This window comes from Nerophis lumbriciformis, linkage group LG25 (genome assembly GCF_033978685.3).
Source record: "Nerophis lumbriciformis linkage group LG25, RoL_Nlum_v2.1, whole genome shotgun sequence".
NCBI classification, from domain to species: domain Eukaryota; kingdom Metazoa; phylum Chordata; class Actinopteri; order Syngnathiformes; family Syngnathidae; genus Nerophis; species Nerophis lumbriciformis.
In genome coordinates, this window is record NC_084572.2 from 24738619 (window position 1) to 24756802 (window position 18184).

General features: G+C 40.4%; 1 protein-coding gene across 2 annotated transcripts in view; it reads left to right on the plus strand.

Annotated features, from left to right (window-relative positions):
- Positions 1–18184, plus strand: part of smox (spermine oxidase) — a 61740-nt gene that overhangs the window by 41310 nt on the left and 2246 nt on the right. For both annotated transcript variants that reach the window (XM_061984026.1, XM_061984027.1), the window contains exon 6: positions 15392–15552. In XM_061984026.1, the coding sequence (XP_061840010.1) occupies positions 15392–15552 (161 nt within the window). The remainder of the gene's footprint in view (positions 1–15391; positions 15553–18184) is intronic.

Genomic DNA, 18184 nt, shown 5'->3' on the forward strand with positions numbered 1-18184 from the left:
ATCTTCGGTGGCATAAGGGATGGTGTGAGCCAAGACATCCAGGGGGTTTAGCTCGCTCGTCTGCGGGAACAAACTGCCGCCATTGCTTGCCGTGCTACCGAGGTCCTTTGTCCCTGAATTGCTCACACACTCCGGCAGATTCAATGGGGGTCTGGCGGCAGATTTCTTTGACTTTATCGTTGGAAATGCATCTGCTTTGAGTGTCGCAGGATATCCACACATTCTTGCCATCTCTGTCGTAGCATAGCTTTCGTCGGTAAAGTGTGCGGAACAAACGTCCAATTTCTTGCCACTTTCGCATCTTTGGGCCACTGGTGCAACTTGAATCCGTCCCTGTTCGTGTTGTTACACCCTCCGACAACACACCGACGAGGCATGATGTCTCCAAGGTACGGAAAACAGTCGAAAAAACGGAAAATAACAAAGCTGATTTGACTCAGTGTTTGTAATGTGTTTGAGAAAATGGCGGATTGCTTCCCGATGTGACGTCACGTTGTGACGTCATCGCTCCGAGAGCGAATAATAGAAAGGCGTTTAATTCGTCAAAATCCACCCATTTAGAGTTCGGAAATCGGTTAAAAAAATATATGGTCTTTTTTCTGCAACATCAAGGTATATATTGACGCTTACATAGGTCTGGTGATAATGTTCCCCTTTAAACGCCTGTCTCCTGAATCGATTTTGTGAAATAAACACCCGGGCTACTATTTGGTGATATACGGTATATTAAGTCAACGGAGTCCGTTTTTATACCAGTGAAGAATTTCAGAATTCAAAGTCTGTAAAGGCTCATTGTCCGCCGTTCAAATTGTATAATCTATGGCTTTCATCTCTTATGAGTCTCGAATGGAGTGAGTCAGCCCACAAAACACCCGCCTCTAAAATCTAATAACTTGTTTCTTATTGCATTTCAGACTTTTAACATTTCAGTAAAATTCGCCCATAACTTTTTGAGCTATGTTGCTAACAAACCGACAGACAGACAGACAAACCCTGGCAAATACATAACCTCCCGGCAGAGGTAATCAATCAATGGATAAAAGAAATGACCATGTCCGTGTGTGTTTGTTTTGGTCGTCCGTCCCTTCCAAACAGGCTGCAAGAGGGTTTACTCTCTCTATCTATCCCAGCAACTTGGCGCTTTTGTGTTCTCAGAGCCCTATTCTCCCATATGCTTTAGTGAAAAACATTTGTACTCTGCGCAGGTTACATGTAATTGTGGTTCTTTGGTCGAAATGTTGCATAGATTATGTTTTATAGACCATCTCCGAACCGCTTACCATGAATTGATTTACTTGGACTTAAACAAGTGGAAAACTTATTCGGGTGTTACAATTTAGTGGTCAGTTGTACGGAATATGTACTATACTGTGCAATCTACTAATAAAAGTTTCAATCAATCAAAAAACCCCCATCATTTTAGGATACAAATGCTTCCACTTCGACTGCGTCTTCTCCCTGTCAGCCATGTTGTAGTATTTAGCGCTTCCATAGCGAGCCGACTGACAGATATAAGTTTGAACTATACGCTACTTTGTATTACAAATGGCAAAAGCGGAGAATGCATGTGCATGTACGAGCCAGTCTGCCCCACAACAAGAGGATAAAGAAAAAAAAGGGACTTATTGACTACAGCATTGGTGGTTGAGTGGTAGAATTCTCGCCTGCCACGCCATTCCAAGTACACAAAAACAGGTTGGTTTTGCATAATAGGTTCCCTTTAAAGGGGAACTGCACTTTTTTTGCGGACATTTTCTCTTGCCTATGGCAGTGTTTTTCAACCTTTTTTGAGCCAAGGCACATTTTTTTTTCATTAAAAAAAATACGGAGGCACACCACCAGCAGAAATCATTAATAACTGAAACTCAGCAGCCGATATTGACAGTAAAAAGTCATTGTCGCAAATGTTGGATATGACTTTAAAGCATAACCAAGCATGCGTCAATATAGCTCTTGTCTCAAAGTAGGTGTACTGTCACCACCTGTCACATCACACCCTGACTTTTTTGGACTTTTTTGCTGTTTTCCTGTGTGTAGTGTTTTAGTTCTTGTCTTACGCTCCTATTTTGGTGGCTTTTTCTCTTTTTTTGGTATTTTCCTGTAGCAGTTTCATATCTTCCTTGACCGCTATTCCCCGCACCTGCTTTGTTTTAGCAATCAAGAATATTTCAGTTGTTTGTATCCTTCTTTTTGGGGACATTGTTGATTGTCGTGTCATGTTCGGATGTACTTTGTGGACGCCGTCTTTGCTCCACAGTAAGTCTTTGCTGTCATCCAGCATTCTGTTTATGTTTACTTTGTAGCCAGTTCAGTTTTAGTTTTGTTCTGCATAGCCTTCCCTAAGTTTCAATGCCTTTTCTTAGGGGCACTCACCTTTTGTTTATTTTTGGTTTAAGCATTAGACACCTTTTTTTACCTGCACGCTGCCTCCCGCTGTTTCCGACATCTACGATGCAATTAGCTACCCGCTGCCACCTACTGATATGGAAGAGTATAACGTGGTAAGTCTGCCGATCTCCAGACAGTACAGACACTCAACAACAACACATTATTTGCGGATTACTGGTTTGCAAAAAATATTTTTAACCCAAATAGGTGAAATTACATCATCTCCCACGGCACACCAGACAATATCTCACGGCGCACTAGTGTGCCGCGGCACAGTGGTTGAAAAACACTGGCCTATGGTTCACAATTATTATGAGAGACAGGAAGAAAAAAGTTTTCAGTTTTTTTCGCTTTCCAACATATAAAAAACAGCTTGTTCTAGGTAGCTAGCAATGCAGCTAATAGGAGCAATCAATTCTACCTCCAAATCACTTTAAAAATGCATTTAAAAACCATCAACAATACCGTATTTTTCGCACTATAAGTCGCAGTTTTTTTCATAGTCTGGCCGGGGGTGCGACTTATACTCAGGAGCGACTTATGTGTGAAATTATTAACACATTACCGTAAAATATCAAATAATATTATTTAGCTCATTCATGTAAGAGACTAGACGTATAAGATTTCATGGGATTTAGCGATAAGGAGTGACAGATTGTTTGGTAAACTTATAGCATGTTCTATATGTTATAGTTATTTGAATGACTCTTACCATAATATGTTACGTTAACATACCAGGCACGTTCTCAGTTGGTTATTTATGCCTCATATAACGTACACTTATTCAGCCTGTTGTTCACTATTCTTTATTTATTTTAAATTGCCTTTCAAATGTCTATTCTTGGTGTTGGGTTTTATCAAATACATTTCCCCCAAAAATGCGACTTATACTCCAGTGCGACTTATATATGTTTTTTCTCTTCTTTATTATGCATTTTCGGCCGGTGCGACTTATACTCCGGAGCGATTTATACTCCGAAAAATACGGTACTTCATTAACGTTCTCTAACCTGTATAATAACCAAACTATCGCAACATTGTTATTGTAAGAGCGAATAGTGAGGAACTCTTTTTCGAGGGTAGTAACACATCGGCGTGCTACGGTGAAAGCTAACTACAAAAAGAGATTCGACAACAATACGAAACACAATTGAGTTTGTAATGCACAACACTTTAATATCATGATTGATATTGAAGTGACTCACCCGATGGACAGTTGTTCGCCTGGTCCAGCTGACGTTTCCTGTTGATTTTGGGTAAGCAATCCATTTATGTCGAAATAGCTAGGCTCAAAGTTCCATATTTATAGCGTCAAAGTCGCTCTTCCTTCGTACTCGCTTCTATGAGCAGCGGTATATTCAGCTTCAAAAAGATAAGGTTGTGAATCCTCATTTTGTCCAAAAATAGTCATCTTCGTTGTTTGTTACCAAGTCTGCCATGATTACAAAACATACTCGTATTTAATTCCGGAAGTAGGAACACACATTTGTTGCCGGAAGTCAGACGTGTGCTGCTACGGAAACAGAAATCATTGCACGGAAAAATCAGTCCCAGAAATGATTAAAATGATCAAAATAGGGTAAATATTGTACATATTACATATTGTTATGAATGTGTCTGTTACTCCCTCTGAGGTCTTAATCAAGGCTCAAGTCGTTAGATTTTCCTCACAGACATTTATTTTAGCCACGTCTTCTTCACGTTACCAACGATGCCAAATATAATGCCGTCAGAACTAATAAAATAAGCAAACAGAACTTACAACTAGTCTGACAACCAAAAAAAGAGAACACATTGATTTCACATAGAAATAACCATACCTCATTGGCCTCATAAACTCCAAGGGAATAAAGTTTCTCTTCAATCCGAGACTCCATTAACGTCTTCCACATCAAACACTGGTCTCATGCGGCTTCCTTAATTCCGTCACATATTAATTGTCCCCGCAACAACACCACCAAACCGGAACAAAAAATATATTCCCCTCTCAATTAACATGGGTTTTGCAACAAAAATAAAGTTAACATAAACTTGCTGAATCAACCCAAGGAAATACCTTTTTAATCACATTATTAGACTTAGACTTCCTTTTATTGTCATTCAAATTTGAACTTTACAGTACAGATAAGAACAACATTTTGTTGCATTAGCTCTTTGTAGTGCAGGATAAAAGAGCAATAACGTGCAGATATAAATAAATAGATTACTGTACAGATAAATATATTGCACTTTTGCATATGCATCCACATTTATGAATGTATGTTATATTGTCTTTATGTTCAAGCGAGTTAATCCATTTTTGGGGGGAATTGAGGGGATTATTATGTTGCGTTCAAGAGTCTTACGGCCTGAGGGAAGAAACTGTTACAGAACCTGGAGGTTCTGCTACGGTATATTGTAGCATCCCGGAAGAGTTAGTGCTGCAAGGGGTTCTGGGTATTTGTTCTGTTGTGTTTATGTTGTGTTACGGTGCGGATGTTCTCCCGAAATGTGTGGGTTCACAGTGTGGCGCATATTTGGAACAGTGTTAAAGTTGTTTGTACGGCCACCCTCAGTGTGACCTGTATGGCTGTTGATCAAGTATGCTTGCATTCACTTGTGTGTGTGCAAAAGCCGCATATATTATGTGACTGGGCCGGCACGCTGTTTGTATGGAGGAAAAGCGGACATGACGACCCGTCTCCGCTCGGGATGGTGTCCTGCTGGCCCCACTATGGACTGGACTCTTACTATTATGTTGGATCCACTATGGACTGGACTCTCACAATATTATGTCAGACCCACTCGACACCCATTGCATTCGGTCTCCCCTAGAGGGGAGTGGGGGTTACCCACATATGCGGTCCTCTCCAAGGTTTCTCATAGTCACTCACATCGACGTCCCACTGGGGTGAGTTTTTCCTTGCCCTTATGTGGGCTCTATACCGAGGATGTCGTTGTGGCTTGTGCAGCCCTTTGAGACACTTGTGATTTAGTGCTATATAAATAAACATTGATTGATTGATTGTAGAGGACGCTAAAGGCAGTGCCTTTAAGGCACGCCCCCAATATTGTTGTCCGGGTGGAAATCGGGAGAAATTCGGGAGAATAGTTGCCCCGGGAGATTTTCGGGAGGGGCACTGAAATTCGGGAGTCTCCCGGGAAAATTGGGAGGGTTGGCAAGTATGCCCTACGTCCATGTTTTACCGGATATGTACCGCTCCGTACAGCGGCGTTTTAAAAAGTCATTACGGTAATTTTACTTTTTGAAACAGACACCGATAATTTCCGATATTACATTTTAAAGCATTTATCGGCCAATTATATTGGCAGGCCGATATTATCGGACATACATTGTATTTATTTATCCTCACCAATTATGAAATTATATATTGAATATGCATGTTGCTTCCATCAGCAGCTACAGTGTCTGTTACGTTATATATAGACTTGCAGTGTGTATATAAAACGTTGATGGAGGGTTTTGAAGTTGTTTTAGAGGCTACAACGCTGACTTCCATTAACCGTATCTTTCAAGCGTTCTTTGTCATCTTTAAAATCGTAAAAAAACACAAAAAACAACTTTTGTCTTATTGTCTCTCGTAATGATTGTGAACGATTGTTCCCCCAAAAAGTGCAGCTCCCCATTAAAGTTCTCACCTCATTGCAAACTCTCCTTTAATGTCCCCCTTCGGATTCGGTTCAGTTCAGTTTCAGTTTATTTGGAACATGCATACGACACAATGTAATGCATCACACAATTCCAGTTATTTCATTACAGCACGTCCAAAAAGGAGTAGGAAGAAGCTGAGTTTATTTAATCCTACCCCTTTGCATACCATAGCAATTTTATCCTATTTCCTTGTTCTCTGTAACAGAACAGTGAACAAATAAATAATAAAAAAATGATATACTATAGTAAGGAAACAAATATTAAATACATAAATAATCTGTCTCAATAAAAAAAACAAAAAGGAAAAAAAAGGTTCAAGATGTTCATCATAATTCTTGTTCTGTGTACTTTGTGAACATTTGTAGTTTGAACCATCTCTTAAACTGAATCATATTGGTGCTTTGTTGGATTTCTTTAGTTAATCCTTTCCATAATTTAATTCCACATACTGATATGCTAAAGGTTTTAAGTGTTGTATGAGCATACAAATGTTTTAAATTGATTTTCCTCTAAGGTTATATTTCTACTCTTTTGTTGAGAAGAATTGTTGTACATTCTTAGGTAGCAGGTTATAGTTTGCTTTGTACATCATTCTAGCTGTTTGCAAATGCACCAAATTGTTGAATTTCAATAATAGTGATTTAATAAATAAAGGGTTTGTATGTTCTCTATATCCAACATTATGTATTATTCTAATTGATCTTTTTTTGTAACACAGATTCGACCTTCAGTTGCTCGCTCAATTCTGCTGTTAACACAAAAATGACGCTGCGAAGGCAGTGTGAAAGATGCACGTGAATTGAATCAGATGGCAGGGGTCAAAGGTCACACCCATGCATTTTGTTGTATTGTTTACTGAGATTACAGACGCACGCATTGTCGTCTTCCGTGGCGCACTCATCTTCATTCGCTGAGATTTGACTTTTGACTTGGGCTTTAAAAGGAAACTGAAATGTGCGCACAAAAGGAGCTGCTGACTCCCGGTCCCTGCAAACAAAAGCACCGCCAGTCTGTCAGCTGCGCGACTCACAAAAGCGTGTGTTTTGGCGACGATCTTTCACAAGGAGAGGAAACGACATCAGCGGTGACGAGAGCACGGATGACAGAGGCACAAGACCACGACACACTACCTGAGTCACTCGGCTGTGTGTGTGTGTTTTGTTTTGTGTCCGGTAAGCGACGACTTAACGTGTCTCCACCGCAGAATCAGAATACCTTTATTGTCATTGTATGGAAACAACGAAATTGGACAGCAATCCAGCTCGGTGCTTTTAAAACAAACCTACATAAAATAGTCTTAAGACAACAACAATAATAAAACAATTTAAAATTTTAAAACATAATAAATGTAAAAAAAACATATTGCACAGTAGATCTTTATCAGAGGTAAGCAAGTAATAAAGTGGTGAGTGTTCAGGTAAGTGCAGAGTTTAGGGTAATAACAGCTCTAGGATAGAAACTGTTTTTCAGTCTATTTGTCCTTGCATTGATGGTCTTATAGCGCCTCACTGAAGACAAGAGTTCAAGCCAGTGGTGAGTGGTCATGTCATGTTCGGATGTACTTTGTGGACGCCGTCTGCTCCACCGTAAGTCTTTGCTGTCGTCCAGCATTCTGTTTTTGTTTACTTTGTCGCCAGTTCAGTTTTAGTCTCGTTCTGCGTAGCCTTCCCTAAGCTTCAATGCCGTTTCTTAGAGGCACCCACCTTTTGTTTATTTTTTGGTTTAAGCATTAGACACCTTTTTACCTGCACGCTGCCTCCCGCTGTTTCCAACATCTACAAAGCAATTGGCTACCGGCTGCCACCTACTGATATGGAAGAGTATTACACGGTTACTCTGCACCGACACTCAACAACAACACCATACCTGCCAACTTTTGAAATCAGAAAAACCTAGTAGCCAGGGTCCAGGGGCCACAGGCCCCAGTAGGTCCAAGACAAAGTCCTGGTGGGGGATTCAGGTTCGCCCCCCGACGCAAAATGATTATTAGCATTCAGACAGGTTAAAATGTTGCTAAAACCATCACTTTTCTATCAGTCACAGTGACTTTTCAAAACAAAAATATTACAGCAAAAATCATATGGGTTGATTGACATGTTTATTCTGTAAGCGAACTTCAATAGTTTGAAATTATTTTGACAGTTAATGCCAGTTATCCTGTCAACCTTTCACAAGACTTCAATTTGTTAATTGAAAGTATAAACAGTATAAACACTTTTTACAGTAAACAAATGGTAAAACAGTACTAAACAATTCCATTAAAAAAAAAATTGGTGTCATTATTAACTTTCTGTCCAAGCTTGTATAATCTACTGCCTTGTTCAATTGTATAAAATATTCTGTGCCTAAAATTCACATTTCTATCACAATTATCATACTGTAAACATGGTAAGCTAACTTCATTAAAATTAATAGTCCTGTCAATAGCATGGAATTACAATTCAAATGTAGTTTTTTTGTAAGCCTTTCAAAAGAATTAAAAATATGAAAAATTAATGCAAATTAATTTAAGCCATCAGACACTTGAAAAGTGGCACATCACATCTCTAATGTAATCATTTTAACTTTTCAACAGAAATAGCACTGCAAAAATATTAAGGACATACTTCTGTATTTTGGTAGTTATGCTGTCAACATTTAACAAGGTTTCTTCAACTTGGACTTGAAAGCATAAATAGTATAAACACTTTTAACAGTATAACAGTACTAAACAATTCCAATAGATAACATTGGTGTCTTTACCTTTTTGTGGCTAAAATCCAACGGCAACGGCATTAGCAACGGCATTAGACTTTTTTTTGTCCCAACGTGGTCTTTTACATCGCTAATTCCTCCGTGTCCGATCGAAAAATCTTGTCTGCACAAGGTGCAATTCGCGTAGTTTTCACCCTTTTTGGAACGGATAATTATTCCCGGATAGGCTTTTGAATATTCTTCACGGAATGACTGCAGTTTTCTTTTCGGTTTAAGAATCGTTTGCGATTTTTCTCCGGCTGATTTCATGATCGTTCGCTCGTTTGGAAACAATGGCAACTGGTGCCTCGTGCTTGGCAGCGGTGCTATAAATAGCCTCGCGCATGGCATTCGGAATGGCTCGATAGGAAGTTACGGGAAGCAGTGTCGATTGTCATTGTTGTTACGCGATTTCGTGAATAAAACTTTAAAAAAAATAATTTTTTTTAATAATGAAAAACCGTATTTTTTATCACTGCAACCGTAACCCGGAATAGGTTGATGAAAACCGTACTAATTACGGGAAAACCGGAGTAGTTGGCAGGTATGCAACACATCATTTGCCGACTATAATTACTGGTTTGCCAAAAATATTTTTAACCCAAATAGGTGAAATTACATAATCTCCCACGGCACACCAAACTGTATCTCACGGCACACTAGTGTAATGTAACACTGGAAGTTTAGGTTGGATTTTTCGAGGTTCATTGTGACAATTACCACGCCGTCCCATAAAACCTGTGAACCGAGGCAGGACTTTATGCATGTCTGGCAACATGCACGTTATCTCAGTGCAAGGATGTGTGCAGAAATGAAGGACGTCTGTGCTCAAATCTGCCTCAGAAGTAGGTCAGGAGTGCGAGCGCTTCCTGTCACTTCCTCATCAGACTGACCGTCGCTTAAACACACAAACTCCTTCGTGAGGTCATCAGGGTGCAGTCCCATCAGCCGGAATTGAATTCAGTCATTTATTTACATTCGGTGACGCTCATCCTATTCAGGCCTATTCAGAAAAAGTGAGCCGTCACGAGATTATGAAACAGGATGAAAGCGAGTCAAAACAACGTATTCAATGCCCGTCTTAAAGCAAACTGAGTCCGCGCACCAACAGAATGTTTACGTGCGAGGAATAGCACAAAGTAATGAACCTTGCAATGTTTACCTTAGTCTTTTGTGCTGTCTTGATTATCGTACGGCCAAAGTAGTCCCGTTTGTCCGCGTAGCTTTCCGCAGAACCGAGTGCCAAAACGAAGCATATCCGACACGATGGTGACTCAGTCTCTGTGAAGAATGGATCGCAGTTCTTTTAGAATTAGGACTCTACAGCAGGGGTGACAAACTCGTTTTCATTGAGGGCCACATCGCAGTTATGGTTTTAACAATGAGTACCGTATTTTTCGGAGTATAAGTCGCTCCGGAGTATAAGTCGCACCGGCCGAAAATGCATAATAAAGAAGGAAAAAAAGATATATAAGTCGCACTGGAGTATAAGTCGCATTTTTTGGGGGAAATTTATTTGATAAAACCCAACACCAAGAATAGCCATTTGAAAGGCAATTTAAAATAAATAAAGAATAGCGAACAACAGGCTGAATAAGTGTAAATAACCAACTGAGAACGTGCCTGGTATGTTAACGTAACATATTATGGTAAGAGTCATTCAAATAACTATAACATATAGAACAGTGTTTTTCAACCACTGTGCCGCAGCACACTAGTGTGCCGTGAGATACAGTCTGGTGTGCCGTGGGAGATTATCTCATTTCACCTATTCAGGTTAAAAATATATTTTGCAAACCAGTAATTATAGTCTTCAAATTATCACCAAAAATTATTCCTGGGCGTGGCCACACCAGCTGCTCACTGCTCCCCTCACCTCCCAGGGGGGGATCAAGGGTGATGCGTCAAATGCAGAAAATATTTTCGCCACACCTAGTGCGTGCGTGACAGTCATTGGTACTTTAACTTCAATGTGTTGTTGTTGAGTGTCGGTGCTGTCTAGAGCTCGGCAGAGTAACCGTGTAATACTCTTCCATATCAGTAGGTGGCAGCCGGTAGCTAATTGCTTTGTAGATGTCGGGAACAGCGGGGGGCAGCGTGCAGATAAAAAGGTGTATAATGCTTAAACAAAAAATAAACAAAAGGTGAGTACCCCTAAAAAAAGGCATTGAAGCTTAGGGAAGGCTATGCAGAACGAAAGTAAAACTGAACTGGCTACAAAGTAAACAAAACAGAATGCTGGACGACAGCAAAGACTTACTGTGGAGCAAAGACAGCGTCCACAATGGACATCCGTACATGACATGACAATCAACAATGTCCCATTGATAAAGGATAAAAACAACTGACGTATTATTGATTGCTAAAACAAAGTAGATGCGGGAAATATCGCTCAAAGGAAGACATGAAACTGCTACACCAAAATAGGAGCGCAAGACAAGAACTAAAACACTAAACACAGGAAAACAGCAAAAAAGTCCAAATAAGTCATGGTGTGATGTGACAGGTGGTGACAGTACACCTACTTTGAGACAAGAGCTATATTGATGCATGCTTGGTTATGAAGTCATACCCAACAATTGCGACAACGACTTTTTACCGTCAACTGAGTTTCGTTTTTTAATGACTTCTGCTGGTGGTGTGCCTCCGCATTTTTTCAACACAAAAAATGTGCCTTGGCTCAAAAAAGGTTGAAAAACACTGATATAGAACATGCTATACGTTTACCAAACAATCTGTCACTCCTAATCGCTAAATCCCATGAAATCTTATACGTCTAGTCTCTTACGTGAATGAGCTAAATAATATTATTTGATATTTTACGGTAATGTGTTAATCATTTCACACATAAGTCGCTCCTGAGTATAAGTCGCACCCCCGGCCAAACTATGAAAAAAACTGCGACTTATAGTCCGAAAAATACGGTAATATATGAATATACATGTATATATACCGTATTTTTCGGATTATAAGTCGCAGTTTTTTTCATAGTTTGGCCGGGGGATGCGATTTATACTCTGGAGCGACTTATGTGTGGAATGATTAACACATTACCGTAAAATATCAAATAATATTCGAGGAAGAAGATTTCATGGGATTTAGCGATTAGGAGTGACAGATTGTTTGGTAAAGGTATAGCATGTTCTATATGTTATAGTTATTTGAATGACTCTTACCATAATATGTTACGTTAACATACCAGGCACGTTCTCAGTTGGTTATTTATGCCTCATATAACGTACACTTATTCAGCCTGTTGTTCACTATTCTTTATTTATTCTAAATTGCCTTTCCAATGTCTATTCTTGGTGTTGGGTTTTATCAAATGAATTTCCCAAAAAATGTGACTTATACACCAGTGCGACTTATATACGTTTTTTTCCTTCTTTATTATGCATTTTCGGCCGGTGCGACTTATACTCCGGAGCGACTTATAATCCGAAAAATGCGGTATATAATACATTAACAATATATATTTTTACATAAGCTTCTAAAAAATATTTTAATTTTACTTTAAAAACTGGCAGCTGTCACTGGAATTTTACAGTAAAATCAATGTTGTTGTTTTTTTACAGCATATAAAAAAATGTAATAAATGTAAAAACAATGCCAGTTTTTAGGGGTACATTTTTTTTTACCGTAAAATCTTGTTTTAATGTTTTTTTTCCGTTAGTTTTTTAATGTTTTAAGTCTCTGACTGTATATGGAAAAAAAACTAGAGATGCCGATATCGACCGATAAATGCTTTAAAATGTAATATCGGAAATTATCGGTGTCGGTTTTAAAATTATCGGTATCGGTTTCAAAAAGTAAAACCCACATATAAATGATAAATAAATAAATGTGTTGTACTTGTATAGCGCTTTTCTACCTTCAAGGTACTCAAAGCGCTTTAACACTACTTCCACATTTTACCCATTCACACACACATTCACACACTGATGGAGGGAGCTGCCATGCAAAGCGCTACCAGCACCCATCAGGAGCAAGGGTGAAGTGTCTTGCTCAGGACACAACGGACATGACGAGGTTGGTACTAGGTGGGGATTGAACCAGGGACCCTTGGGTTGCGCACGGCCACTCTCCCACTGCGCCACGCCGTCCCTTATATGCGGTCCTCTCCAAGGTTTCTCATAGTCATTCACATCGACGTCCCACTGGGGTGAGTTTTTCCTTGCCCTTATGTGGGCTCTGTACCGAGGATGTCGTTGTGGCTTGTGCAGCCCTTTGAGACACTTGTGATTTAGGGCTATATAAATAAACATTGATTGATTGACTTTTTAAAACACAGCTGTGTACACGGACGTAGGGAGAAGTACAGAGCGCCAATAAACCTTAAAGGCACATAATATCTACGGCTTTTCACACACACAAGGCATACTTGGTCAACAGCCATACAGGTCACACTGAGGGTGGCCGTATAAACAACTTTAACACTGTTACAAATATGCGCCACACTGTGAACCCACACCAAACAAGAATGACCAACACATTTCGGGAGAACATCCGCACGGTAACACAACATAAACACAACAGAACAAATACCCAGAACCCCTTGCAGCACTAACTCTCCCGGGACGCTACAATATACACCCCCCGCCACCCCCTAACCCCGCCCCCCTCAACCTCCTCATGCTCTCTCAGGGAGAGCATGTCCCAAATTCCAAGCTGCTGTTTTGAGGCATGTTAAAAAAATTAATGCACTGTGACTTCAATAATAAATATGGCAGTGCCATGTTGGCATTTTTTTCCATAACTTGGGTTGATTTATTTTGGAAAACCTTGTTACATTGTTTAATGCATCCAGCGGGTCATCACGACAAAATTAGGCATAATAATGTGTTAATTCTACGACTGTATGTATATGTATCGGTAATTAAGAGTTGGACAATATCGGGATATCGGCAAAAAAGCCATTATCGGACATCTCTTAAAAAAACGGTACCAAAGTTGATTTTACGGTTAAAAAAAACTCAGTCGGCGGAATTTAACCGTAAAAATCTATTGTCAATTTTACATTCTACAATTTGATCATTTGTTTTGAAATCATAAGTCAATCAGATATTTAAGTACAGTAATTCTCTTTATTTTAACAAAAAATATTTTTAGAATACATGATAAAATAATAATCTCATTTTGATAATATTGCATTTTCAAAGATATGCATGCGTGTGAAAATATTGAGCATCTTATTAACGCGTATTATTTCCAGGATTTCGCAGGCCACATAAAATAATGTGACGGGCCAGATTTGGCCCCCGGGCCTTGAGTTTGACACCTGTGCTTGACAGACAGACATCCTCTTTATCACGTGTGTGTGTGGTTTATTTGTTCACACACACACACACATAAAACTTTCTCTGTGCACAATCTACTGTAGCAGCATGAGGGCTGCAATTTTAACAGTCGACTAGTCACGGACTAGCCTAACGATTAGTCGACTAATAGATAAGAGAGTCTACTAATCGTTAGGCTAGTCAAGGAATAATGGACTAGTCCAGGGGTCGGCAACCCAAAATGTTGAAAGAGCCATATAGGACCAAAAATACAAAAACAAATCTGTCTGGAGCCGCAAAAATTAAAAAAATTAAAAGCCATATTGCATACAGATAGTGTGTCTTGAGATATAAATTGAATTAAGAGGACTTAAAGGAAACTAAATGACCTCGAATATAGCTACAAATGAGGCATAATGATGCAATATGTACATATAGCTAGCCTAAATAGCATGTTAGCATCGGTTAGCTTGCAGTCATGCAGTGACCAAATATGTCTGATTAGCACTCCACACAAGTCAATAACGTCAACAAAACTCACCTTTCATGCACAACGTTAAAAGTTTGGTGGACAAAATGAGACAGAAAAAGAAGTGGCATAAAACACGTCCTAGAAAGTCGGAGAAAGTTATACATGTAAGTAAACAAACTACGGTGAGTTCAAGGACCGCCAAAATTAGTAGGACAAAACGGCGCTCGCCAAATACTCGAATCAGTGAAGCATGTTTAATATAAACAGTGTGCTTTGTAACAATTAGGGAGGCTTGTGTCATGTTTGTCCTCCTACAGAAACCATATTAAAACAAAAAATAAATGTTTTTCCCCTCATCTTTTTCCATTTTTCATACATTTCTGAAAAAGCTCCAGAGAGCCACTAGGGCGGCGCTAAAGAGCCGCGGGTTGCCGACCCCTGGACTAGCCTAACGATTAGTCGACCTATCGATAAGAGTCTAATCGTTAAGATAGTCGACTATCCCAACGGTTAGTCTACTAATCGTTAGGACAGTCAATGATTAGTCGACTACCCTAACCATTAGTTGACTAGTCATCAACTATCCTAACCATTAGTTGACTAATCGTTCAAATAGTCGTGTTTGGTAAATAGGCTTCAAAATAAGTCACCATGGGGCCAAAGAAAGTTGCAAGTGATACAGAAAGCGAGGCTCAGTATTGGATTGAAGAAAGAACTTGCAGCAAAGTGGGAAGGAGGTGCCGCCCGGAAGTCAATCAAGTCAAAAGGCGTCGAAATCAAATCGTCAGAGTTTCAATGATTTCAAAATGTTTGAGAAATAATCCAAACGATGCTGGGAAATCAGCTTTAAAAGAAATTGTCTCTCCACAGGGAACTCCGACATTCCGAAGCCTCGACGTGTTCTGCGCTCCTCGTGGGGGAGCAACCCTTACTTCCGGGGCTCCTACTCCTACACCAGGGTAGGCTCCAGCGGGGGAGACTTTGAGAGGTTGGCCATGCCGCTGCCTTACGCCAACCGCACCAAAGCTCCGGTGAGACCACCGTAGAACATCTTAACCACATCAGACTGACTACTGGGGGTTTATTCATGTGCTGCACAATAGCTGCTTGGCAGACGTCACCGTCCTCTCATTGCGTCGCCGTCCTCTCATTACGTCGCCGTCCTCTCATTGCGTCGCCGTCCTCTCATTGCGTCGCCGTCCTCTCATTGCGTCGCCGTCCTCTCATTGCGTCGCCGTCCTCTCATTGCGTCGCCGTCCTCTCATTACGTCGCCGTCTTCTCATTACTTCACCGTTCTCTCATTACTTCACCGTTCTCTCATTACTTCACCGTTCTCTCATTACTTCACCGTTCTCTCATTACTTCACCGTTCTCTCATAACGTCGCCGTTCTCTCATAACGTCGCCGTTCTCTCATTACGTCGCCGTCCTCTCATTACGTCGCCGTCCTCTCATTACGTCGCCGTCCTCTCATTACTTCACCGTCCTCTCATTACTTCACCGTCCTCTCATTACTTCACCGTCCTCTCATTACTTCACCGTCCTCTCATTACTTCACCGTCCTCTCATAACGTCACCATCCTCTCATAACGTCACCGTACTCTCATAACATCATCGTCCTCATTATATCACGTCCTCTCATTACGTCACCATCTTGTCATCACGTCACCATCTTCTCATTACGTCACCGTCCGCTCGTAACGTCACCGTCCTCTCGTAACGTCACCGTCCTCTCGTAACGTCATCGTCCTTTCATAACGTCACCATCTTGTCATCACGTCACCGTTCTCTCATAACGTCACCGTCCTCTCATAACGTCACCGTCCTCTCATTCCGCCATCGTCCTCATTATATCACATCCTCTCATTACGTCACCATCTTGTCATCACGTCACCGTCTTTTCACGTCACCGTCCTCTCGTAACGTCACCATCTTGTCATCACGTCACCGTCTTTTCATTACGTCACCGTCCTCTCGTAACGTCATCGTCCTTTCATAACGTCATCATCTTGTCATCACGTCACCGTTCTTTCGTAACGTCACCGTCCTCTCGTAATGTCACCGTCCTCTCATAACGTCACCGTCCTCTCATCACGTCACCATCTTCTCATTATATCACATCCTCTCACTACGTCACCATCCTGTCATCACCTCACTGTCCTCTCATTACGTCACTGTCCTCTCATTACGTCAGTCCTCTCATTACGTCAGTCCTCTCAATATGTCACCGTCCTGTCATCACGTCACCATCCTGTCATCACGTCACCATCCTGTCATTACGTCACCGTCCTCTTTATATCACGTCTGCTCATTACGTCACCATCCTGTCATCACGTCACCATCCTGTCATCACGTCACCGTCCTCTCATTACCTCACCGTCCTCTCATTACCTCACCGTCCTCTCATTAGTCACGTCCTCTCATTACGTCACCGTCCTGTGATTACTTCACCGTCCTCTCATCACGTCACCGTCCTCTCATCATGTCACCGTCCTCTCATCATGTGTGTTTGAACAGATTCAGACTCCTCCTGGTTTTCATTGGGAAAGCAAACTGTTTGAACCACAAGGGGGCGCTGAAGTTGAATTTTCTTTAGTTAAACAACACGTAGAAATTATTTTACCGGCCTTTTCACAAAGTTGCAACGTTTTGAGGCTTTTTTTGTGCAACAACATTGAGTCAACTTGTGATTTTTTTTTTTTTTTAAATCAATGTTTTAAGTGTTGCTTGTGACTTTAACCTCAAAAAGCAAAGGACTTCACCTAAAATTGTAAAACTAATACCGTATTTATGTTTTACCCGCTTTATATGTAGACAGTAGATGGCAGTAAAAGCCATACTCAGATCGCATTGTCAAATTAGTGCACTTTTTTAATTATGTATTACTATTAATAATGATCATTATAATTACAGAAAAAAACACCACCTAACTTGTCCGCTCTCTGCTCTGTCATCTGCAAGATGCGGACATTCTCTGTGTATGTTTTACCCTTGAAAAGTGTTTGTCTGACTTAAACCACCCCAATGTTAAGCGCATTTTTTAACTGTTAAGAGTGATCTATAATAAATTAGAGACGATGATGGATTATCATCACACTTCAACATCTCTAACATGCTAGGTCAGCATTGCAAGTGAAAATCTGTTCTTAATTGTCTTAGCCTGGATAAATAAAAGGTTCAATAAATATAGAAATGCATGTAAACTAGAAAATGTATGTTTATATACTTCATTACCCAGAAGGCTTAGCACCGTGAACAGCTAAGCCAAGCTACGTGGGAGGGAGACAACTGTGTCGTTTGAGCAATAAAGAGTCGCTATATTGTTACATGCTGTTGTTTCTGCTTCGTCTACACAAAAAACAAACATTAGATTTGATTACAAAGTTGAGCTTTGCTCAGAGAAAAATTTGATTGGCGAAAAAGACGCTGATTTGCGAAAATGTGCTGGGAAGTTGCAAGCAATGGACGAAGTTGCGATGCCGCACATACTTTGTGGGTATTGGTTCAATGTTGAATCCCTGGAGGGACTTATTATTTTAATACAATTATTTGAAATAGAGTCATACCAAAGCCTATAAAAATGGGACCCATTACCTCCCTGCTTGGCACTCAGCATCAAGGGTTGGAATTGGGGGTTAAATCACCAAAAATGATTCCCGGGCG